Source organism: Rhinoraja longicauda, chromosome 3 (assembly GCF_053455715.1).
Source record: "Rhinoraja longicauda isolate Sanriku21f chromosome 3, sRhiLon1.1, whole genome shotgun sequence".
Taxonomy (NCBI): Eukaryota; Metazoa; Chordata; class Chondrichthyes; order Rajiformes; family Arhynchobatidae; genus Rhinoraja; species Rhinoraja longicauda.
In genome coordinates, this window is record NC_135955.1 from 96,207,683 (window position 1) to 96,232,483 (window position 24,801).

Sequence of the window (24,801 nt, forward strand, 5' to 3'; positions counted from 1 at the left end):
TTTACAGGGGGTGGGGGTGTGTTGGTTAGGCTTAAAATAAATAATTTCTCCGTTTAAAAATGGGAAAAATAAATGTAAAAACCACGTATTTAAAAATGAGGTGAGAAGAAACTTTTTCACCCAGAGAGTTGTGAGTTTGTGGAATTCTCCGCCACAGAAGGCAGTGGAGGCCAATTCACTGGATGAATTAAAAAAAGAGAGTTAGATAGAGCTCTCGGGGCTAGCGGAATCAAGGGGTATGGGGAGAAGGCAGGCACGGGGTACTGATTGCGGACGATCAGCCACGATCACAATGAATGGCGGTGCTGGCTCGAAGGTCCAAATAGCCTCCTCCTGCACCTATTTTCTTTGTTTCTATGTTTCTACGTATACACTTTCATCTGCTATTAACACTGACAGTAACTTCTGGCCTCTACTGTGAGCTTGAAGTCCTAAAAATAAATCTCTATCCCTCTGCCCAATTAAGGATATGTAAAGGTTCTCAGTTGCACACTCCATACATTTTGAGATGCACTACTTTTACAGCAGAGGGTAATATGGGTTTATATATTACATCTGTAATAATTTAACAAGCAGATTACATAGGAGTAACATTTCTGCACATGCACGGACACGTTAGCTTACGTTCACAAGTTCATAAGTTAGAGCAGCAGAATTAGGCCATTCGGCCCATCAAGTCTACTCCGCCATTCAATCGTGGCTGATCTCTCTCTTCCTCCTGACCCCATTCTCCTGCCTTCTCCCCATCACCCCCTTAACACCCGTACTAATCGAGAATCTGTCAATCTCCGCCATAGAAATATCCACTGACTTGGCCTCCACGGCCGCCCATGGCAATGGATTCCACGGATTCACCACCCTCTGACCCCAGACGTTCGTCCGCATCCCCTTTTGTGACTGAGTCTAAAGAAGAGAAAGCCCACGCAGGTCACGGGGAGAACGTACAAACTTCGATACAGACAGCACCCGTAGTCAGGATGGAACCCGGGTCTCTGGCGCTGCGAGGCAGCAACTCTACCACTGCGCCACCATGCCGTCTGTCTGCCCTTGGCAGATGGGATTAATTTGAATTGGCATCATGGTTGGTGCAGAGGTAATGGATTGATGGGACTGTGTGTCTCTGTGTCTATGTCTGCATCCCATTACTTCTTAAAATTGCAAAATACAAAAATAATTTTGTTTCTTTCCTCAGTTTCTGCTGAAAATACATTGACTAATCTGTCAATAGACAATAGACAATAGGTGCAGGAGTAGGCCATTCGGCCCCATCGAGCCAGCACCGCCATTCAATGTGATCATGGCTGATCATTCTCAATCAGTACCCCGTTCCTGCCTTCTCCCCATACCCCTCTGACTCCGCTTTCCTTAAGAGCTCTATCTAGCTCTCTCTTGAATGCATTCAGAGAATTGGCCTCCACTGCCTTCTGAGGCAGAGAATTCCACAGATTCACAACTCTCCGACTGAAAAAGTTTTTCCTCATCTCAGTTCTAAATGGCCTACCCCTTATTCTTAAACTGTGGCCCCTTGTTCTGGACTCCCCCAACATTGGGAACATGTTTCCTGCCTCTAGCATGCCCAACCCCTTAATAATCTTATGCGTTTCGATAAGATCCCCTCTCATCCTTCTAAATTCCAGTGTATACAAGCCTAGTCGCTCCAGTCTTTCAACATCTGACAGTCCTGCCATTCCGGGAATTAACCTAGTAAACCTACGCTGCACGCCCTCAATAGCAAGAATATCCTTCCTCAAATTTGGAGACCAAAACTGCACACAGTACTCCAGGTGCGGTCCCACTAGAGCCCTGTACAACTGCAGAAGGACCTCTATGCTCCTATACTCAACTCCTCTTGTTAAAAAAGGCCAACATTCCATTGGCTTTCTTCACTGCCTGTTCTTTTCTCTCAAATTAATTTTCGGGCAAATAACCTCTGGTACATAAATGTGAGTGAATTCTAAGAATTAATTATCGTGTTTCGTTTTTTAATTTAGAGATACAGCGCGGAAACAGGCCCTTCGGCCCACCGAGTCCGCGCCGACCAGCGATCCCCGCACACTAACACTATCCTACACTGGCGACATTTTTTAACATTTATACCAAGCCAATTAACCTACAAACCTGCACGTCTTTGGAGTGTGGGAGGAAATTGAAGTTTTCGGACGAAAACCCACGCAGGTCACCGGGTGAAAGTACAAACTCCATACAGACAGCACCCGTAGTCAAGATCGACCCGTGTCTCTGACGCTGTGAGGCAGCAACTCTGCCACCGTGCCGGCCTTTACATTTGCTACAATACTATATCTTTTCCCATGAGTTGGCATGCCTGCTAATGGTTTTTAAATACTGAATAGTTTAAGGCTTGGATAGAGTGGATGTGGAGAGGATGTTTCCATTGGCAGGAGAGACTAAGACCAGAGGGCACAGTCTCAGAATAAAAGGGCGTACCTTTGGAAAGGAGATGAGGAGGAATTTCTTTAGTCAGAGGGTGGTGAATCTGTGGGACTCATTGCCACAGGAGGCTGTGGAGGCCAAGTCAGTGGATATATTTAAGGCAGAGATAGAAAGATTCTTGATTAGTACGGGTGTCAGGGGTTGTGGGGAGAAGGCAGGAGAATGGGGTTGAGAGGGGAGAGATAGATCAGCCACGATTGAATGGCGGAGTAGACTTGATGGGCTGAATGGCCTAATCCTGCTGCTATAAATTATAAATTGTGAGCCAGTAGTTTATAAATTATAAATTGGTAAGAAAATGAGGTGTGCAGGTTCTAGTGACTTCCTCAGCGAGCGTGTGTCATTGCAATTGTTTGCAAATAATTTCCGGTTCACTTAGTTCTTGTTTACCACGACCTCTAAAACGTATCCAAATGTGTATATATGGTTGATAACCGTAACCAGTGAAGTGATCTAAACATTAGAAGTATCACGAAGAAGTCATTCACCTGTGGTTCTGCCTCCAAATTTATCTTGAACGGATCTGCTTTGCCTTCTTCAGTGACTTGAGGAGACCAGAGTTTGGTTTCAGGTCTGGGGGGATAAAGCACACATAATCACAGTGGAGTCATCATCTAATATACTAAAACTCTCGTTTGTTTGTTTGTTTGTTCCTGAACTACAGACAAAACGGTGCACGATAGCGCGACAATTTTAGATTTAGATTTTAGATTTAGAGATACAGTGCAGAAACAGGCCCTTCGGCCCACCGGGTCCGCGCCGCCCAGCGATCCCCGCACACTAACACTATCCTACACCCCACTAGGGACATTTTTTACATTTGCCCAGCCAATTAACCTACATACCTGTACGTCTTTGGAGTGTGGGAGGAAACCGAAGATCTCGGAGAAAACCCACGCAGGTCACGGGGAGAACGTACAAACTCCGTACAGACGGCGCCCGTAGTCAGGATCGAACCCGAGTCTCCGGCGCTGCATTCGCTGTAAGGCAGCAACTCTACCGCTGCGCCACCGTGCCGCCCTTTAGGCCCACCTTACTCACCGTCGTCCCTTTGGTGCTGATGGAAGGAGTTTCATTGAAATCGGTGTTATATATATTTTTTTATTCACATTTTAATTTATTCACATTTATCTCCTAGGGAGGGAGGTGGGGAGGAGAGAGGATAAGGGAGGTTGAGGGGGATGGTGTAGGGGGAGGTGAAGGGATGGAAGGGGGCAGGTTGGGGGGAGGGGAGGGGGGAGTGGGGGGGGGTGGGGGGTGAGGGAAGGGGAGGAGGGTGGGAGGGTGGGGAGGGAGTGGGGGAGGAGAAGGTGCTCCAATGAAGGAGAGATTTGGGCCCAACGGGTCCACTTGGTCTAGTAGAGTTCTAAAGTGTGGAAACAGGCCCTTCAGCCAATCTTGCCCACACCGACCAACATGTCCCATCTCCACCAGTCCCACTTGCCTGCCTTTGGCCCACATCCCTCTAAACCTGCCCTCTCGATGTACCTGTATAAATTTTTCTTAAATGTTGTGAATAGTCTTTGCCTTAACTACCTCCTCCGGCAGCTCGTTCCTCGGGTTGCCAAACTTCCTCACTTCCAAATAAGGGACAATGGCTGACGTCACCGCCCCGCGCCCCACGTGACCTCACCCAGCCAGTGACCACGTGCTCCGGTTCCACCAATGGCGGCCGCCCGGTCCTGATGGCGGGTTGCTGCGCAAACTCCATCAGACGGTACCCGGGCCTCCGGGCCTACACTGTCCGGGCATACAGGGCCCCGAGGCTACAATGTCCGGGCCTACAGTGTCCGGGCCTACAGTGTCCGGGCCTACACTGTCTGGGTCTACAGTGTCCGGGCCTACAGTGTCCGGGCCTACAGTGTCCGGGCCTACAGTGCACTGGCCTACAGCGCTGTACGGGCCTAATACGGGACAATGGTAGTCCCGTACGGGACAAACCAATTTAGCCCAAAATACGGGATGTCCCGGCTAATACGGACAGTTGACAACCCTACTCGTTCCATACACCCACCACCAGTAGCTGAATTCCTGAAATTAAGAAACACATTGCGCATTCCCTCTCCCTTTCCTGCGCTCACTCCCCACTTCACTGTGCACCCATTTCTGCCACCCCAGTCACCCTGCCTCTGTCCTCCACTTCGTACACTCGCCCTCTGTTTCATAAGTTCTCAGAGCAGAATTAGGCCATTTCTGCCCAACAAGTCTTTTTCAGTCAGAGAGTTGTGAATCTGTGGAATTCTCTGCCTCAGAGGGCAGTGGAGGCCAATTCTCTGAATGCATTCAAGAGAGAGCTGGATAGAGCTCTTAAGGACAGCGGAGTCAGGGGGTATGGGGAGAAGGCAGGAACGGGGTACTGATTGAGAATGATCAGCCATGATCACATTGAATGGCGGTGCTGGTTCGAAGGGCCGAATGGCCTCCTCCTGCACCTATTGTCTATTGTCTATTGTCTATAACACCTTTGACGATTTTTAAGGAAGCAGGAGAAAACTTAAAGGCAGAATCAGGAGAACATAGAAGTAGGAACATTGCAGGGGTGGGCACGGTGGTGCAGCGGTAGAGTTGCTGCCTTACAGCGAATGCAGCGCCGGAGACTCAGGTTCGATCCTGACTATGGGCGCCGTCTGTACGGAGTTTGTACGTTCTCCCCGTGACCTGCGTGGGTTTTTTCCGAGATCTTCTGCTTCCTTCCACACTCCAAAGACGTACAGGTACGTAGGTTAATTGGCTGGGCAAATGTAAAAATTGTGAAACTACAATTTGTACTGAGACATTTTACTTGTGCTCAGGGAGAAAGCCAATTGGCACACTTGATTAATGACATAGAAACAAAGAAACATAGAAAATAGGTGCAGGAGTAGGCCATTCAGCCCATCGAGCCTGCACTGCCATTCAATATGATCATGGCTGATCATCCAACTCAGTAGCCTTCTCTCCATACCCCCTGATCCCTTTAGCCACAAGGGCCACATCTAACTCCCTCTTAAATATAGCCAATGAACTGGCCTCAACTACCTTCTGTGGCAGAGAATTCCACAGATTCACCACTCTCTGTGTGAAAAAAAAACGTTCTCATCTCGGTCCTAAAAGACTTCCCCCTTATCCTTAAACTGTGACCCCTTGTTCTGGACTCCCCCAACATCGGGAACAATCTTCCTGCATCTAGCCTGTCCAACCCCTTAAGAATTTTGTAAGTTTCTATAAGATCCCCCCTCAATCTTCCTCTCCACATCCAAATGAAGTATCATTGAAGCATTGAATATGTGGTATTGTACGCCACCGCACCAACCTGTCGATCTTGAGGCTCAGCTTGTCGGATGCAGCTTTGATTTTGTTTTGTGCATCAACGTGGGCCATGTTGTCTGTGCTGACTCCATCGATGGCCAGGATAACATCTCCTGGGGAGAGGTTAGCCAGTGAGGCCTTGCTTCCCGGTGTCACCTACAGATTCAGAGCAAACAGCACACACACACATCAGTTTAGTTTAGTGTAGATTAGTTTGTACAGGGCCTTGGTCTACAGGGCCTTGGTGAGACCGCACCTGGAGTATTGTGTATAGTTTTGGTCTCCTAATCTGAGGAAAGACATTCTAGCCTTAGAGGGAGTACAGAGAAGGTTCACCAGATTGATCCCTGGGATGGCAGGACTTTCATATGAATAAAGACTGGATCGACTAGGCTTATACTCGCTGGAATTTAGAAGACTTATTGAAACATATAAAATTCTTAAGGGGTTGGAGAGGCTAGATGCGGGAAGATTGTTCCCGATGTTGGGGAAGTCCCAAAACGTTTTCAACCAGAGAGTTGTGAATTTGTGGAATTCTATGGCACAGAGGGCAGTGGAGGCCAAATCACTGGATGAATTTAAGAGAGTTAGATTGAGCTCAGGGGGCAAGTGGAATCAAGAGATATGGGGAGCAGTTGGGCACAGGTTACTAATTGTGGATGATCAGCCATGATCACAATGAATGGCAGTGCTGGCTCGAAGGGCCGAATGGCCTCCTCCGGCACCTATTTTCTATGTTTCTATGTTTCTATATCCTACACACTGCAAGGGACAATTTACAGGTCAATTAACCTACAAGCCCGCACATCTTTGGAGTGTGGGAAGAAACCGGAGGGGGTTGGGGTAAGCTTTTTTAATCTCTTACCTCCGTAATTGTAGTTGTGCGTCTTGTTGCTTTTTTAGTATGGTAATTCACATATCACTGCACCTTAATTGGTACACGTGACAATAAAAGACCTTTGAAACTATTAAATCTTTTCCCATTCACCTTAAACATAAGTCCTCTGGTCCTCGATTCCCCTACTCTGGGCAAGAGACTCTGTGCATCTACCCGATCTATTCCTCTCATGATTTTGGTACACCTCTATAAGATCTCCCCTCATCCTCCTGCGCTCCAAGGAATAGAGATCCAGCCTACTCAACCTCTCCCTATAGCTCACACCCTCTAGTCCTGGCAACATCCTCGTAAATCTTCTCTGTACCCTTTCCACATATTTAATTATTTTATTTTACATATCACAAAACATTGCCTGCTGCCAAATGGAAAATTGCTTCGGGAAAATGCAGTCTATTATGTTAGACTTCACTTAAAATAATTCAATGTGCTTAAAATTAATCGTGCAGTGAATTGTGGGAGATAACGTCCTTCAAAACAACATCTCCATCAGAGAACTTTGACATTTAATTTAAATTGGAAGCGGTTTGGAATGGCATTATATTGATTCAGGACATCTGTTTTGGCTTTGGCAGCCAATCCGACAGTCACACAGCACAGAAACAGGCCGACATCTTAACTCATCCATTCCGTTCGAGATGCCCCATCTAAGCTGGTTCCATTAACGTGCATTTGATCCGTATCTCCCTGAATCTTTCTTATCCATGTACCTGTCAGAGTGTCTTTTAAATGTTCAACTTCTGTCTCATGCTGCCTCGGTTACTTTATAGTGATACAGCGTGGAAACAAGCCCTTTGGCTCAACCTGCCCACGCCGACCAACATGCCCCATCTAAACTAGTCCCACCTGCCTGCGTTTGGCCCTAATCACTCTAAACCAGATTGATCCCTGGGATGGCAGGACTTTCATATGAAGAAAGACCGGATAGACTCGGCTTGTACTCGCTGGAATTTAGAAGACTGAGGGGGGATCTTATAGAAACTTACAAAATTCTTAAGGGGTTGGGCAGGCTAGATGCAGGAAGATTGTTCCCGATGTTGGGGAAGTCCAAAAGAAGGGGTCACAGTTTAAGGATAAGGGGGAATTCTTTTAGGACTGAGATGAGAACGTTTTTTTTCACACAGAGAGTGGTGAATCTGTGGAATTCTCTGCCACAGAAGGTAGTTGAGGCCAGTTCATTGGCTATATTTAAGAGGGAGTTAGATGTGGCCCTTGTGGCTAAAGGGATCAGGGGGTATGGAGAGAAGGCAGGTACGGGATACTGAGTTGGATGATCAGCCATGATCATATTGAATGGCGTTGCAGGCTCGAAGGGCCGAATGGCCTACTCCTGCACCTATTTTCTATGTTTCTATGTTTCTATGAAACCTATCCTATCCATGTAACTGTCTAAATGTTGCTAAGATTTTGCGATTGTAACGCTCTCAACCAACTCCTCTGGCAACTCGTTCCATACACCCACCATCCATTGTGTGCAAACGTTCCCCCCCTCACCTTAAACCTATGTCCTCTAGTTCTCCATTCCCCTACTCTGGGCAAGACACTCTGCGTGCTTCTACCCGATCTATTCCTATCATGATTTTGTACACCTCAACAAGATCACACCTCATCCATCTGCGCTCCAAGGAATAGAATCCCAGCCTACTCAACCTCTCCCTATAGCTCACACTCTCGAGTCCTGGCAACATCCTCTCACTTATTCTGGCATAGAGTCATAAAGTCATAGAGTGATATAGTGTGGAAACAGGCCCTTCGGCCCAACTCGCCCACACTGGCCAACAATGTCCCAGCTACCCTAGCCCCACTTGCCTGCGCTTGGTCCATAGCCCTCCAAACATGTCCTATCCATGCACCTGTCCAACCTTTTCTTAAATGATGGGATAGTCCCAGCTTCAACAACCTCCTCTGGCAGCTCGTTCCATACACCCACCACCCTCAGTGTGAAAAAGTTACCCCTCGGTTCCTATTAAATCTTTTCCCCTTCACCTTGAACCTGTGTCCTCTGGTCCTCGATTCCCCTACTCTGGGCAAGAGACTCTGTGCGTCTACCCGATCTATTCCTCTCATGATTTTGTACATCTCTATAAGATCGCCCAGCCATTCCTCAGGCACTTTGTGGTTTGCGCAAGATTCCAGCGTCTAGTTTCTTGTGTCTCAACTCTGTTGTTCGACAGCCAGGCGTTTGAAAGAAATGCTGGGTTTTATTTCCTGCGGTGATCAGCCTTTTTTGGTTTTCTGCAGCATGGACTGGCTTCATCTTCCTGACTTCTTATCATGACAGATAATCCCCATTCCAGAAATGCATGTACAGTCTCAGCTGTGCCACTTCACTGGTGATTCATTCCTCAGGCCTCTCTGCCTAATACAACAAATTCCACCAGAGACTTAGTTTTGACTCAATTCCTAATTTAAAGTGTGTTCTGCTATTTAAGTTCTTCACAATTTGCTGACATTGTTATTGACCTCTGAGATGGCACGATGCTGTAGAACATGGCGGAGGTCGCGATGCTTCTCGGGGCAAGAGACTCTGTGCGTTTACCCAATGTATTCCTCTCATGATTTTGTACACCTCTTTCAAGATCATCCCTCACCCTCCTTGCACTCCAAGGAATAGAGACCCAGCCTACTCAACCTCTCCCTACAGCTCAGGCCCTCGAGTCCTGCCAACATCCTCGTAAATCTGTTCTGCGCCCTTTCCAGCTTGACAACATCTTCCCTATAACATGGTGAACACACCACACTAAATGTGGCCTCACCAACGTCTTGTACAACTGCAACGTGACCTCCCAACTTCTATACTCAATACTCTGGCTGATAAAGGCCAAGGTGCCCATTTACATTATAGACAATAGACAATAGACAATAGGTGCAGGAGTAGGCCATTCGGCCCTTCGAGCCAGCACCGCCATTCAATGTGATCATGGCTGATCATTCTCAATCAGTACCCTGTTCCTGCCTTCTCCCCATAACCCCTGACTCCGCTATCCTTAAGAACTCTCTTATCTACAGTTCTCTTATCGACATTATAACATTCTCTTATCTACAGTTAGCAAATTCCAAGCAATATTTTTTGCTTTGGCTTTGATGGTGTTTGGGGAGAAAAGGACATTCTTAGTCCTCTGAAAATAATCATGCTTTCTTAGTTCAGTCCAGTTTATTGTCACGTGTACCGAGGTACAGTGAAAAGCCTTTTTGTTGCGTGCTAACCAGTCAGCGGAAAGACAATACATGATTACAATCGAGCCATTTACAGTGTACATGATAAGGGAATAATGTTCAGTGCAAGGCAAAGCCAGCAAGGTCCGATCAAGGATAGTCCAAGGGTCACCAAAGAGGTAGGTAGCAGTTTAGGACTGCTCTCTGGTTGCGGTAGGATGGTTCAGTTGCCTGATTACATAGAAACATAGAAAATAGGTGCAGGAGTAAGCCATACGGCCCTTCGAGCCTGCACCGCCATTCAATGTGATCATGGCTGATCATCCTAAATCATAACAGCGGCATTTGTGAACAATAACAGTGAAATTAATTTCACTAAAACCTGAAATTGGTCAATGGTCACATGGAATGGTTGCTTATACATTCCAGGCAAGCGTGAGGTGAACACAGAGCCTTGTATCTAGGGTTGCAAGCTGTCCCGTATCAGCCGGGACATCCCGTATTTTGGGCTACATTGGTTTGTCCCATAAGGGACGGCCCGGGCGGCCGCCATTGGTGGAGCGGGAGCACGTGGCCGCCGGCTGGGTGAGGGGGCGTGGGGCGCGGGGGCGGTGACATCACCCTTTGTCCCTTATTTTGGGAGTGAGGAAGTTGGCAACCCTACTTGTACCATTGCTCCAATCTTCATGAGGTTTACTGCGGAGATGTCCAGACGGAGCAATCGAGCCTTCCGCAGTGTACAGATACATGATAAAGAGGATAACCGAATAACTTTAACGCAAGATAAAGTCCAATCAAAGATAGTCCGAGGGTTTCCAATGAGGTAGATGGTAGGTCAGCACTGCTCTCTGGTTGTGGTGGGACGGTTCAGTTGCCTGATAACAGCTGGGAAGAAACTGTCCCTGAATCTGGAGGCGTGATGGTTTTTCACAGCGGGGTCGATGGTCCTCAGTGACCGTCTGCAGTTTTTGGAATGAATAAATAGAGGGGTGGCATGATAACACAGCGGTAGAGTTGCTGCCTTGCAGCACCAGAGACACGGGTTCGATCCTCTGACATGCATGGGTTTTCTACGGGATAGACAATAGGCAATAGGCGCAGTAGGAGGCCATTCGGCCCCTCGAGCCAGCACCACCATTCAATGTGATCATGGCTGATCATTCTCAATCAGTACCCCGTTCCTGCTTTCTCCCCATACCCCCTGACTCCGCTATCCTTAAGAGCTCTACCTAGCTCTCTCTTGAATGCATTCAGAGAATTGGCCTCCACTGCCTTCTGAGGCAGAGAATTCCACAGATTTTCAACTCTCTGACTGAATTTTTTTTTCTCATCTCCGTTCCAAATGGCCTACCCCTTATTCTTAAACTGTGGCCCCCTGGTTCTGGACTCCCCCAACATTGGGAACATGTTTCCTGCCTCTAACGTGTCCAACCCCTTAATAATCTTATATTCTGAAACATTAGCTGGATATACTTGGAATGGAGACCAGAGCACTGAAATCTTTCATACTGCAGCTTATTCATTCCAATGGCATGAGAAGCTTTGTTGCAAAGTCAGTTTCATAGTTTAATTCTTGTGTAAACATTGAATTTTGGAACTGTTATTCAACAACAGAGGAATTTGTGTCAATTCGCCAGCAGACTTAAAACTACTCCGTTCCTTCAAATTGTACCAAACATTCAGAAGTGTTTAATAAGGGTGATCTTACAGAGGTGTACAAAATCATGAGAGGAATAGATCGTGTAGACACATAGCGTCTCTTGCCCAGAGTAGGAGAATCGAGGACCAGAGAACATAGGTTTAAGTTGAAAGGGAAAAGACTTCATAGGAATCTGAGGGATAACTTTTTCACACAAGGAGTGGTGGGTGTATGGAACGAGCTGCCGGAGGAGGTCGTTGAGGCAGGGACTATCGCGTTTAAGAAACATTTAGACGGGTACATGGATAGGAAAGGTTTAGACAATAGACAATAGACAATAGACAATAGACGCAGGAGGAGGCCATTCGGCCCTTCGAGCCAGCACCGCCATTCAATGTGATCATGGCTGATCTTTCTCAATCAGTACCCCGTTCCTACCTTATCCCCATACTCCCTGACTCCGCTATCCTTAAGAGCTCTATCTAGCTCTCTCTTGAATGCATTCAGAGAATTGGCCTCCACTGCCTTCTGAGGCAGAGAATTCCACAGATTCACAACTCTCTGACTGAGGGATATGAGGGTTTAGAGGGATATGGGCCAAACGCAGGCAGGTGTGACTAGTGTAGATGGGTCATGTTGGTCAGTGTGGGCAAGTTGGGCCAAAGGGCCTGTTTCCACGCTGAATCACTCTATAACTCAATAATATATAATGGTTTCAAAAATTGTTTGATTAATATAGGTTTAATCCCTGCCATAACTACCTCCTCTGGCATCTTGTTCCATACACCCACCACTCTTTGTGTGATGAAGTTACCTCTCAGATTCCCATTAAATCTTTTCCCCTTCACCTTAAACCAAGTCCTCTGGTCCTCGATTCCCCTACTCTGGGCAAGTGTCACGTGTACTGAGGTTCAGTTAAAAAGTTTTTTTTTTGGCATGCTATCCAAACAGATTAGAAAATACCATACATAAATCAAGTCAAGTTCAAGTACAATAGGGAGAGCAAAGGGGAAGATACAGAGTGCAGAATATAGTTCTCAGCATTGTAGCGCATCAGTTCCAGAGACAAAGTCCAATGTCCACAATGGGGTAGAGGTGAATCGGACAGTACCCTAGCTTATGGAGGACCGTTCAGAAGCCTGATAACAGAGGGGAAAGGTGGTCACAAAATGCTGGAGTAACTCAGCGGGTCTGGCAGCATCTCTGGAGAGAAGGAATGGGCTGACGTTTCGGGTCGAGACCCTTCTTCAGACTGATGTCAGGGGAGGGGGAGGGGACAAAGATAGAATGTAGTGGGAGACAGGAAGACTGGTGGGAGAACTGGGAAGGGGGAGGGGATGGAGAGAGAGAGAGGGAAAACAAGGGACTATCTGAAGGAAGTAGCTGTTCCAGAGTCTGGTAGTGCGCTCGTTCAAGCTTCTCCGATTCTGAAGTAACACGGTAGCTTCATGGATTTTGGTCCGGATGCACTTGACTGCCCTTTCAACAGATTTCACCGAGGGCATGTGGCTCTGTAACAGGTGCAAGGAGTCCCGACGGTTTTCCATATCAGCTTTCCCGATTCACATCCAGTTTGTGGAGTGCACTTGGTTTCACACATTACGTTTATAACACAGGCCAAAGCATTTCCATAAAGCAGTAAAGGTCAGAGTGTGATTAGTTTAGTTTAGTTTAGTTTAGAGATACAGTGCGAAAACAGGCCCTTCGGCCCACCTAGTCCGTGCCGGCCAGCGATCCCCGTACACTGGCCCTATCCTTCCTACACACACTGGGGGCAATTTTTTTTTTTTTACCAAAGCCAATTAACCTACAAACCTGTGCGTCTTTGGAGTGTGGGAGGAAACCGGAGCACCCGGAGAAAAACCTCGTAGGTCACGGGGAGAACGTACAAACTCCGCACGGGCAGCACGACCCGTAGTCAGGGTCGAACCCGAGTCTCTGGAGCCATCACGCGGCAACTCTACCGCTGCGCCACCTTGATGTTTGCGACGTTACTCAGAGAGCCTCACACAACAATTGTGAAACTACAGTTTGTACTGAGACATTTTACTTGTGCTCAGGGAGAAAGCCAATTGGCAGCATTTGATTAATGACACTGCTATGAAGAGCAACGTTTTCCTGCTTTCCCATTGGAACTTTACAAACAGGCTAAGTATTGGGCTGTACTCTAATCAAGTTTTTCTAAATTATACGTTCCGCATTTGCCAATGGTTTACCAAACTTTCTGGTCATATAGTCTTTTAGTTTAGAGATACAAACAGGCCCTTTGGCCCCACCGAGTCCACTCCAACCAACAATAGACAATAGGTGCAGGAGTAGGCCATTCGGCCCTTCGAGCCAGCACCGCCATTCAATGTGACCATGGCTGGTCATTCTCAATCAGTACCCCGTTCCTGCCTTCTCCCCAATCCCCGTTCATTAACACTATCCTTCACACTGGAGACTCTACCGCTGTCCCGGTTTCTCCGGTTTCCTCGCACACTCCAAAGGCATTCAGGTCTGTAGGTTGATTGAGCCCTAGAGTGCTACAGCGTGGAGACAGACCGCTCTTCCCAACTTGTCCACACCGGCCAACATGTCCCAGCTACACTAGTCACCCCTCAGATTCCTTTTAAAGCTTTTCCCCTTCACCTTAAACCAATGCCCTCAGGTTCTCAATTCACCTACTCTGGGCAAGGGGCTCTGTACATGTACCCGGTCTATTCCTCTCGTGATCTATACAATCGCCCCTCATCCTCCTGTGTCGCTGGGAGTCCCAGTCTACTCAACCTCTCCCTATAGCTCAGTCCTGGCAACATACTTGTAAATCGCCTCTGTACCCTTTCCATCTTGACAACATCTTTCCTATAACGTGGTGCCCAGAACTGAACACGATACTCTAAATGCGGCCTCACCAACGTCTTATACAACTGCAACATGACCTCCCAACTTCTACACTCAATACTCTGGCTGATGAAGGCCAATGTGCCAAAAGCCTTTTTGACCACCTTATCCACCTGTGACTCGACCTTCAAGGAACCATGCACCTGCACTCCTAGATCCCTTTGATCTACAACACTACCCAGAGGCCGACCATTTACTGTGTAGGTCCTGTGCATGTTAGACGTCCCAAAATGCAACACCTCACACTTCTCGGTATTAAATTCCATCAACCATTCCTCCGCCCACCTGGCCAATCGATCCAGATCCTGCTGCAATCGTTCACAACCATCTTCACTATCTGCAAAACCACTCACTTTTGTATCATCTGCAAACTTACCAATCATGCCATGTGCATTCGCATCCAAATCATTGATGTAGATGACAAACAGTAACGGACCCAGCACTAGGGCTGCCAAACTTCTCAGAACACAGAGCCAATGCATTCGAGATGAGGAAAAACTTTTTCAGTCAGAGAGTTGTGAATCTGTGGAATTCTCTGCCTCAGAAGGCAGTGGAGGCCAATTCTTTGAATGCATTCAAGAGAGAGCTAGATAGAGCTCTTAAGGATAGCAGAGTCAGGGGGTATGGGGAGAAGGCAGGAACGGGGTACTGATTGTGGATGATCAGCCATGATCACATTGAATGGCGGTGCTGGCTCGAAGGGCCGACTGGCCTCCTCCTGCACCTATTGTCTATCGTCAATAAAATTGTAACATTAAGTTTAATTTATTTAGTTTAGAGATACAGCACGGAAACAGGCCCTTCGGCCCACGGAGTCCATGTTCATCGACCGACACTAACACTATCCTACACACATGCTGGGGACAATTTATAATTTTTACCGAAGCCCAATTAACCGACAAACCCGCACTTGTTTGGAGTGTGGGAGGAAACCGGAGCGCCCGGAGAAAACCCACGCAGGTCGCGAGGAGAACGTACAAACTCCGTCCAGACAGCACCCATAGTCAGCAGGTCAGGCAGCATCTCGGGAGAGAAGGAATGGGTGATGATTCGGGTCGAGACCCTTCTTCAGACTGATGTCAGGGGGGCGGGACAAAGGAAGGATATAGGTGGAGACAGGAAGGGTCTCGACCCGAAACGTCACCCATTCCTTCTCTCCCGAGATGCTGCCTGACCCGCTGAGTTACTCCAGCATTTTGTGAATAAATACCTTCAATTTGTACCAGCATCTGCAGTTATTTTCTTACAGTTAATTGACTCGGCTCTCTGCAAATAAATTTCCCTGACTGAGCGTAATTGGGGATATTTGGTGAGTGAGGTAAGTGAGAGGAAAACACAAGTCCAAACAGCTGAAGGGAGCTTCCCCACTGAGTTCAAAGAACGCCATACTTCACAGGCCAGAGCCGTGAGCGAAAAGGTCAGTCAGTTTGGATGGTTTCAGTGGGGGATGGTGGCAGTGAACGGGACAAAACAAAACCGAATTACTAGATCCCATTGCACCCAAAAGTGCCCTCTACCAAAGTTCACCAGCGTGGGTCCCAAGTCTTTTTTTTTGAGGCAGCACAATCTCAAGACAATCTCATGCAAACAAAAAAATTGGACATTCGTTTCAAAATATTTATCGCAAGCCTACAAGACTATTGCAGTCAGTTCTAGCCGAGGGAATGCATGAGCGATGGTGTAAAACATGTTAGTATTTTCAGAGACCTTTCCACTAGCAAAGATCAGTTGACACATTACAACCATGAGTGCTCTTCTGAAGTATTTCATTTGCGTCCTGCGATTGGTAAACGGCCTGTATAAATGCACGTCTCAGAGTCATACAGCGTGAAAACAGGCCCTTCGGCCCAACTTGCCCACGTATTAGACCCGACATGTTCCATCTCCTGATTAGGTTTTATTGATTATACGCCTCACTGTCACCTCCCCTCAGCTAACAATGATCTATACTACATTTTCTGTGATCTACTTCCTGTTTGAGCTCCCGTTTCGCACCTTACCCTTCCATATCTCTATGCCTCCCTCTCTCCTGACCCTCAGTCTGAAGGAGGGTCTTGACTAGGGTTGCCAACTTTCTCACTCCCAAATAAGGGACAAAAGGTGACGTCACTGCGCCACGCCCCCACGTGACCTCACCCAGCCAGTGGACACGTGCTCCCGCTCCGCCAATGGTGGCCGCCCGGGCCGGGAGGCTGGTTGCTACGCAACCTCCGTTAGGCGGCGCCTGGGCCTCCGGCCTACACTGTCCGGGCCTACAGCGGCCACCGGGCCTACAGTGTCCACCGGGCCTACAGTGTCCGGGCCTACAGTGTCCGGGCCTACAGTGTCCGGGCCTACAGTGTCCGAGCCAACAGTGCCCGGGCCTACAGCGGCCCCCGGGCCTAATACGGGGCAAGGGCGGTCCCGTACGGGACAAACCAATTTAGCCCAATATACGGGATGTCCCTGCCAATATGGGACAGCTGGCAACCCTAGTCTCGACCCGAAACATCACCCATTCCTTTATTCCAAAGTTGCTCCGGTTTCCTCCCACACTCTTAAAGACGTACAGGTTTGTCAGGCTAATTGGTTTGGTGAAATTGTAAATTGTCCCTAGTGTGCGTAGGATAGTGCTAGAGTGTGGGCATTACTGGTCGGTGCGGACTCGGTGGGCCGAAGGACCTGTTTCCGCACTGTATTTTTAAACTAAACTAAACAAACAAACAGACAACAAAAGTGCAAAAAGCCAAAACCAATGGCCCAAGCCGACATAGTTCAGAGCTTATTTGAGGTTGTAGTGTTTAATAGCCTGATGCCTGTCAGGAAGAAGCTGCCCCTGAACCTGGATGTTATAGTTTTCAGGCTCCTGTACCTTCTTCCCAATGGCAGGGGTGAAATGAGTTCTACTTTGTATTCAGCAGCTCCTTGGGTTGGCCAACGACCGTGGATGGTCGCAAGGAATGCATTTCATTTTGTGAACCCAAGTCCAAGATGTAATAGAAACACAGAAACATAGAAAACAGATGCAGGAGGAGGCCATTTGGGCCTTCGAGCCAGCACCGCCATTCATTGTGATCATGGCTGATCATCCACAATCAGTAACCCGTGCCTGCCTTCTCCCCATATCCCTTGATTCCGCTAGCCTCCAGAGCTCTATCTAGCTCTCTTTTAAATTAATCCAGTGAATTGGCCTCCACTGCTTTCTGTGGCAGAGAATTCCACAAATTCACAACTCTCTGGGTGAAAAAGTTTTTTCTCACCTCAGTTTTAAATGGCCTCCCCTTTATTCTTAGACTGTGTGGCCCCTGGTTCTGGACTCCCCCAACATTGGGAACATTTTTCCTGCATCTAGACTGTCCAGTCCTTTTATAATTTAATATGTTTCTATAAGATCCCCTCTCATCCTTCTAAACTCCAGTGAATATTTGGAAGACACAAGGAGCTAAAGATGCTGGAATCTTGCCTAGAACACAAAGTGCAGGGAATAACTCAGTGGTCAAGTTACATCTCTGGAGAACAGAGAGAGGTGATGTTTCAGATCAGGACCCTTCTTCATTCTGAAAACCTTAACTTGGATGTGCTCAAGTCTAGTGTGATTTGACTGGATAGCATGCAGACAAAGCCTGCCTTAGTTCACAAGTCCACAAGTTGTGGGAGTAGAATTAGGCCATTCGACTCATCGAGTGTTCCCAATGTTGGGGGAGTCCAGAACCAGGGGCCACACAGTCTAAGAATAATGGGGTAGGTCATTTAGAACGGAGATGAGGAAAAACGTTTTCAGTCAGAGAGTTGTGAATCTGTGGAATTCTCTGCCTCAGAAGGCAGTGGAGGCCAATTCCCTGAATGCATTCAAGAGAGAGCTAGATAGAGCTCTTAAGGATAGCGGAGTCAGGGGGTATGGGGAGAAGGCAGGAACGGGGTTCTGATTGAGAATGATCAGCCATGATCACATTGAATGGCGGTGCTGGCTCGAAGGGCCGAATGACCTCCTCCTGCACCTATTGTCTATTGTGTCTATTCCGCCATTCAGTCATAGCTGATCTATCTCTCCCTCCTAACCCCATTCTCCTGCCTTCTCCCCATAACCCTTGACACCCGTACTAATCAAGAATTTGTCTATCTCTGCCTTAAAAATATCCACTGACTTGGCCTCCACAGCCCTCTGTGGCAGTTAGTTCCACAGATTAACTACCCTCTGACGAAAGAAGTTCCTCCTCACCTCCTTTCTAAAAGAGCGCCCTTATGACCTCTAGTCCTAGACTCTCCCACCAGAGGAAACATCCTCTCCACATCCGCTCTATCTATGCCTTTCATTACTCTGTGCGTTTCAATGAGGATGGGTAATAGACAATAGACAATAGGTGCAGGAGGAGGCCATTCGGCCCTTCAAGTCAGCACCACCATTCAATGTGATCATGACTGATCATTCTCAATCAGTACCCCGTTCCTGCCTTCTCCCCATACCCCCTGACTCCGCTATCCTTAAGAGCTCTATCTAGCTCTCTCTTGAATGCATTCAGAATGCATGCATTCGGGCGGCACGGTAGTGCAGCGGTAGAGTTGCTGCTTTACAGCTAATGCAGCGCCGGAGACTCAGGTTCGATCCTGACTACGGGTGCTGCACTGTAAGGAGTTTGTACGTTCTCCCCGTGACCTGCGTGGGTTTTCTCCGAGATCTTCGGTTTCCTCCCACACTCCAAAGACGTACAGGTATGTAGGTTAATTGGCTGGGCAAATGTAAAAATTGTCCCTAGTGGGTGTATGATAGTGTTAATGTACGGGGATCGCTGGGCGGCACGGACTTGGTGGGCCGAAAAGGCCTGTTTCCGGTTGTATATATATGATATGATATGATAATTGGCCTCCACTGCCTTCTGAGGCAGAGAATTCCACAGATTTACAACTCTCTGACTGAAAAAGTTCTCTGACTGAAAAAAAGGGTATTAGCTGCAGGCAGAGTTTGGAGAGATTTGGATCTTTTTCTCTGGAACAACAGAGGACGCAGAGAGACACGATAGCTGTATATAAAATGTAAAAGAGGCATAGATAGGGTAGACAGTCAGAGCCTTATCCCAGGATGGAAAAATCAAATAAAAAAGGGCATAGCTTTAAGGTGAGAGGGGCAAAGTTTAAAGGAGATGTGTGGGGCATGTTTTTTTTTAAAGATGGTGGTGAGTGTCTGGATCATGCTGCCAGGGTTGGTCATAGAGTCAAAGAGAGTGGAAAGAGGTCCTTCGGCCCAACTTGTCCACACCGCCCAACCTACCCCATCTACATTAGTCCAACCTGCCTGCGTTTGGCCCATATCCCTCTAAACCTGTCCTATCCATGTTGGTGGTGTTTGAATAGGGTTGCCAACTTTCCCACTCCCAAATAAGGGACAAAAGGTGACGTCACCGCCCCGCGCCCCACGTGACCTCACCCAGCCAACGGCCACATGCTCCCGCTCCACCAATGGTGGCCGCCCGGGCCGGGAGGCGGGTTGCTACGCAACCTCCGTTCGACGGCGTCCAGGCCTCCGGGCCTACAGTGTCTGGGCCTAGAGCGGCCCCCCCGGACCTACAGTGTCCGGGCCTACAGTGTCCCCCAGGCCTAATATGGGACAAGGGCGGTCCCGTACAGGACAAACCAAATTGGCCCAATATACGGGATGTCCCGGCTAATACGGGACAGTTGGCGACCTTATGATTGAAGCAGATATACGCGAGGGACATTAAGAAGACTCTTGGATAGCACATGGATATGCAGGGAATGGAGGGCTATGGATCGTGTGCAGGTAGATAAGAGATGGTCTTGGCATTATGTTTGGCACAGACATTGTAGGCAGAAGGGCCTGTTTAGTTTAGGGATACAGCGTGGAAACAGGCCCACCGCGTCCGCGCCGACCAGCGATCCCCGCACACCACCACTATCCTACACACACTAGGGACAATATACCGCAGCCAACTAACGTACAAACCTGTACATCTTTGGGGTGTGTGAGGAAACCGAATATCTCGGAGGAAAACCCACGCAGGTCACGGGGAGAACGTACAATCTCCGTACAGACAGCACCCGTGGTCAGGATCGAACCCGGGTCTCTGGCGTTGTAAGTCAGCAACTCTACCGCTGTGCCACCACGTTGCCTCTACTTATGTTCTACTGCTCTATACTTGTACACACTTGTATACACTTGTATAGGCTTGTATACACTTGAATTTAGAAGGATGAGAGGAGATCTTATCGAAACGTAAAAGTATGGCGAGTCCGAAACTTGTTGGTTGTAGACGAAGTTTATTGCAGCCGCAATACACGAATACAGAGTTAAACAACAAGGTACAGGACAACCAATACAAACTTACTGTCTTCCTTGAAGACTTCGCCGAACTGACTAAAACGGGCGCCAAACGCGCACCTGACATCGCTGGCCAATCAGCGATGTCGTTCCCTGGACCAATCCCCATGGTCGCGTTCCCACGTGACCTCGCTGGCCAATCCGAGGGTTCGACGACCTGGACCATTCTCTATGGTCGCTACATGACCCCCCCCAGAACCCGAGGTGCGGAACCTAGCTGGGAGCCGGATTTCGCGACCATAACGAGTACGGAGAGGGACAGCCTGAACCACAGGAGCCGGAGGTTCCGGACTTGGAGGAACAGCCGGAACGAGAGGTTCTGGAGGAACTACCGGCACGGGGGGTTCTGGAGGAACTGCCGAAACGGGGGGTCCTGGAGGAACTGTCGGAACGGGGGTTTCTGGACTGGGCGGAACTAACGGAGGTCGGCCTCTCCTAGGGGTTTGACCGACCAGGACTGGTTGATCCGGGTCCAAATGGGCAGGTTTAAGCCGGGACACCGAGACGAGTTCACTCTTGCCGCCCATGTCTAAGGTGAAAGTAGCCGTTCCCTTACGTAAAACCCGGAACGGCCCTTGATAGACCTTCTGCAACGGGGCGCGATGGGCATCTTTACGCAGAAAAACAAACTCACAGTCCTTCAGGGAAGACGGTTCATGTACCATGGAACACCCATGACGTGAAGTCGGCACTGGAGCCAGGGAGCCCACCCGTTCCCGGAGAGATGCTAACGCTGATGGGACTGTAGGGAGCAGGGCTGAAGGGTCCGGAAACAGATCTCCGGGTACTCGATGTGTCGAGCCATATACTAGCTCTGCGGACGACGCACCGAGATCTGGCTTAGGAGCAGTCCTGATGCCCAAAAGAACCCAAGGGAGTTGGTCTACCCAGTCCGGGCCTTCAAGCCTTGCACTGAGGGACGCCTTAAGTTGGCGGTGGAACCTTTCTACGAGTCCATTTGCCTGGGGGTGATATGCAGTTGTGGGTTGTAACTTGGACCCGTACAGTTCCGCCAGCGCGGCCCAGAGGGACGAAGTGAACTGTGGCCCTCTGTCAGTTGTAATAACTGCCGGGACCCCGAAACGAGCTACCCAATGAAGGGCCAAAGTCCTAGCACAAGACGCTGACGAGATATCAAACAATGGGAAAGCCTCTGGCCACCGGGTGAACCGATCCACCACCGTGAGGAGGTGGGTGTAGCCCCGGGAGGAAGGCAAAGGCCCGACCAAATCCACGTGGATGTGGAAAAAACGACAAGCCGGGACCTCGAAATCCTGTACGGGGGGCTGGACGTGGCGCTGGACTTTAGCGGTCTGACAGGGCACGCAGGAACGTGCCCACCCCGCTACCTGTTTCCGCAGGCCATGCCAGACAAACCTCGCTGCTACCAAGGCAGAGGTGGAGCGGATGGACGGGTGCGCCAGCCCATGAATGGCATCGAAAACCCGGCGCTGAAGGGAGGGCGGTACTACCGGCCTGGGACGAGGAAGAGAAACATCGCACCAGACTTTCGTGCCCTCCGACCCACAAGCTACCTGGGCCAACTTCAATCCCGAAGTGGTGGACTGGTACGTCGAAACGGTATCCGCCAGGAGCTGTGCCTCCGCGAGCTCCTGGGGATCCACTTCGCAGTCCACCGCCGAAATAGGGGGAAAAGCAGGTCTAGACAGGGCGTCAGCAACGGCATTAAGCTTACCCGCGATATGACGGACATCTGTGGTAAATTCGGAGATAGCAGTCAGGTGCCGCTGCTGGCGGGCCGACCATGGGTCAGACAATTTCAAAAAAGCAAATGTTAATGGCTTGTGGTCCGTAAATGCCACAAATGGGCGGCCCTCGAGGAAATACCTGAAATGACGGACAGCTAAATAGAGAGCCAGAAGCTCTCGGTCAAATGCGCTATATTTCAGCTCGGCCGAATTTAGTTGCCGGCTGAAAAACGCTAAAGGCTGCCAACGGCCACCGACCTGCTGCTCCAGAACTCCACCCACCGCCACGTCAGAGGCGTCAACCGTCAGGGCCGTGGGGGCGGAGGGGCTCGGATGGACCAACATGGTGGCGTCTGCCAAGGCTGCCTTAGCTGCCGTAAAAGCCGACTCTGCGGCCGGGGACCACAACAACTCTACCGGATTCCCTGCAAGGCATTGGAAAAGCGGGCGCAGGACTCGCGCCGCTGCCGGGACGAATCTATGGTAGAAATTAACCATGCCTACGAACTCCTGCAGCCCTTTTACTGTGGTGGGCCTGGGAAAAGCCCGGATAGCTTCCACCTTCTCGGGCAAAGGGGCGGCGCCGGCAGGAGTAATTCTGTGCCCTAGAAAATCGAGGGCAGGCAGGCCGAATTGACATTTGGAGGGTTGGATAATGAGCCCGTGGTCTTGGAGCCGCTGGAACACGGTCCGCAAATGGGCCTGGTGTTCCTGCACTGAGGGGCTGGCTACCAGGATGTCGTCTAAATAAATAAACAAAAAGGGTAAACCCCGGCCCACGCGGTCCATCAGTCGCTGGAAAGCCTGTGCCGCGTTCTTTAAACCGAAAGGCATACGCAACCATTCAAACAACCCGAACGGAGTAATAGTTGCAGTTTTTTGTATGTCCTCCGGTCGCACCGGAATCTGATGGTATCCTCGCACCAAATCGATTTTGGAAAACACCACCGCTCCTTCCAGCCCAGATGAAAAGTCCTGTAGGTGCGGTATGGGGTAGCGATCAGCCGTGGTGACAGCATTGAGACGCCGATAATCACCACATGGCCTCCACCCCCCAGATGCCTTGGAGACCATGTGTAACGGCGAGGCCCACGGGCTGTCAGACTGACGGACAATTCCCATTTCCTCCATCTTCCTGAACTCCGCCCTTGCCACCACCAGTTTGTCTGGCGGTAGTCTCCTGGCCCGAGCGAAAACGGGAGGGCCTTCGGTGCGGATGTGATGGACCACACCGTGCTTAGCCGAAGGTGCGTCAAAACGTTGAACGAGCAGCTCTGGGAACTCTGCCAGAATCGCAGCATACGAGTCGGGGGCCGCGACGACGGCCTGGACGGTAGGGCTGGGCGAGGAGGCGATTGTCGGAGCGACGTGCTCATCTTCGGCAGAGGGTCGGAGGTCGTTACCGTGGACATCAGGAACCAGTGAAAAAGCCCAGAGAAAATCTGCGCCCTGGATCGCTTGTTTGACGTCGGCTATGATGAATGGCCATTCGTACGTGCGGAGGCCTAAGACAAGGGACATCTTCCGTGTACCGAAAGTGCGAATTGGGCTGCCATTAACCGCGATGAGGGTGGGACCTGTCTTACCCGATCTGGTTTCGAGGTCGGTCGGCGGCACTATGCTGACGATGGCTCCCGTGTCTACCAAAAATTCTGTGTCCGTGAATCGATCATGGACATAGAGGCGCCGGTTCTGGCCAATCGTAACTGCCCCTATGTACGATCGGCCGAGGCATTTCCCGCGAAGGTACAAGGCAAACGACAGTTGCGGGATTCGTTACCCCATCGTAGGTGATAATAGCACCAGCCGCGCTTGTGCGGATCTTTTTGGCGGGCTTTCGGAGAATTGGCGGGAGACGTGGCGCCATCTTGCCGTCGCTGTGGCGTGGCCACCGATGTCGAGACTTTGTTGATTGAACCACTTGCCTTGTTTTTTGCCGCTATGAGCGCGTCCGCTTTCGCTGCATATGCTTCGGGGTCCTTAAAAGAACAATCCGTAAGCAGCAGTCGGACATCCTCGGGAAGTTTCTCGCGGAATGCCTGTTCAAACATCGGGCAATCCGTATGCTCACCGGCTAGCATCATCATTTCGGCCATGAGGACGGAAGGCAGTTGGTCTCCAAGATCCGGTAGGTGCAGAAGTTTTGCCGCACCACCATGCTTATTCAACCCGAAGGTTCGTAGTAACACCTTCTTCATGGCCTCGTATTTGTCTTCCGCAGGTGAATTTACGATGAACCGCATCACGCGCTTGGTTGTGTCCGGCGATAGCGCGCTGACGAGGTAGAAGTACTTCGTGGACTCGTCCGACACCTTCTTTATATGGAATTGAGCCTCGGCGTGGATAAACCAAGCTTGCGGTGCGTACGTCCAAAATAACGGAAGATGAACGCCTGCCGCGCTTGACTCCGGTGTGCCCTGCTCAGCCATCGTCAACGAGGCGTCGGGTTCCTGCTCAGTCGGTGATC

General features: G+C 49.5%; 1 protein-coding gene across 1 annotated transcript in view; it reads right to left on the bottom strand.

The window, feature by feature from the left end:
- pdlim3a (PDZ and LIM domain 3a) overlaps positions 1–24,801 on the bottom strand; it is a 52,537-nt gene that overhangs the window by 20,689 nt on the left and 7,047 nt on the right. Inside the window, exons 2-3 of the mRNA XM_078397095.1 lie at positions 5,744–5,895; positions 2,940–3,024 (exon numbers count right to left, since the gene is read on the bottom strand). Coding sequence (XP_078253221.1) covers positions 2,940–3,024; positions 5,744–5,895 — 237 coding nt within the window. The remainder of the gene's footprint in view (positions 1–2,939; positions 3,025–5,743; positions 5,896–24,801) is intronic.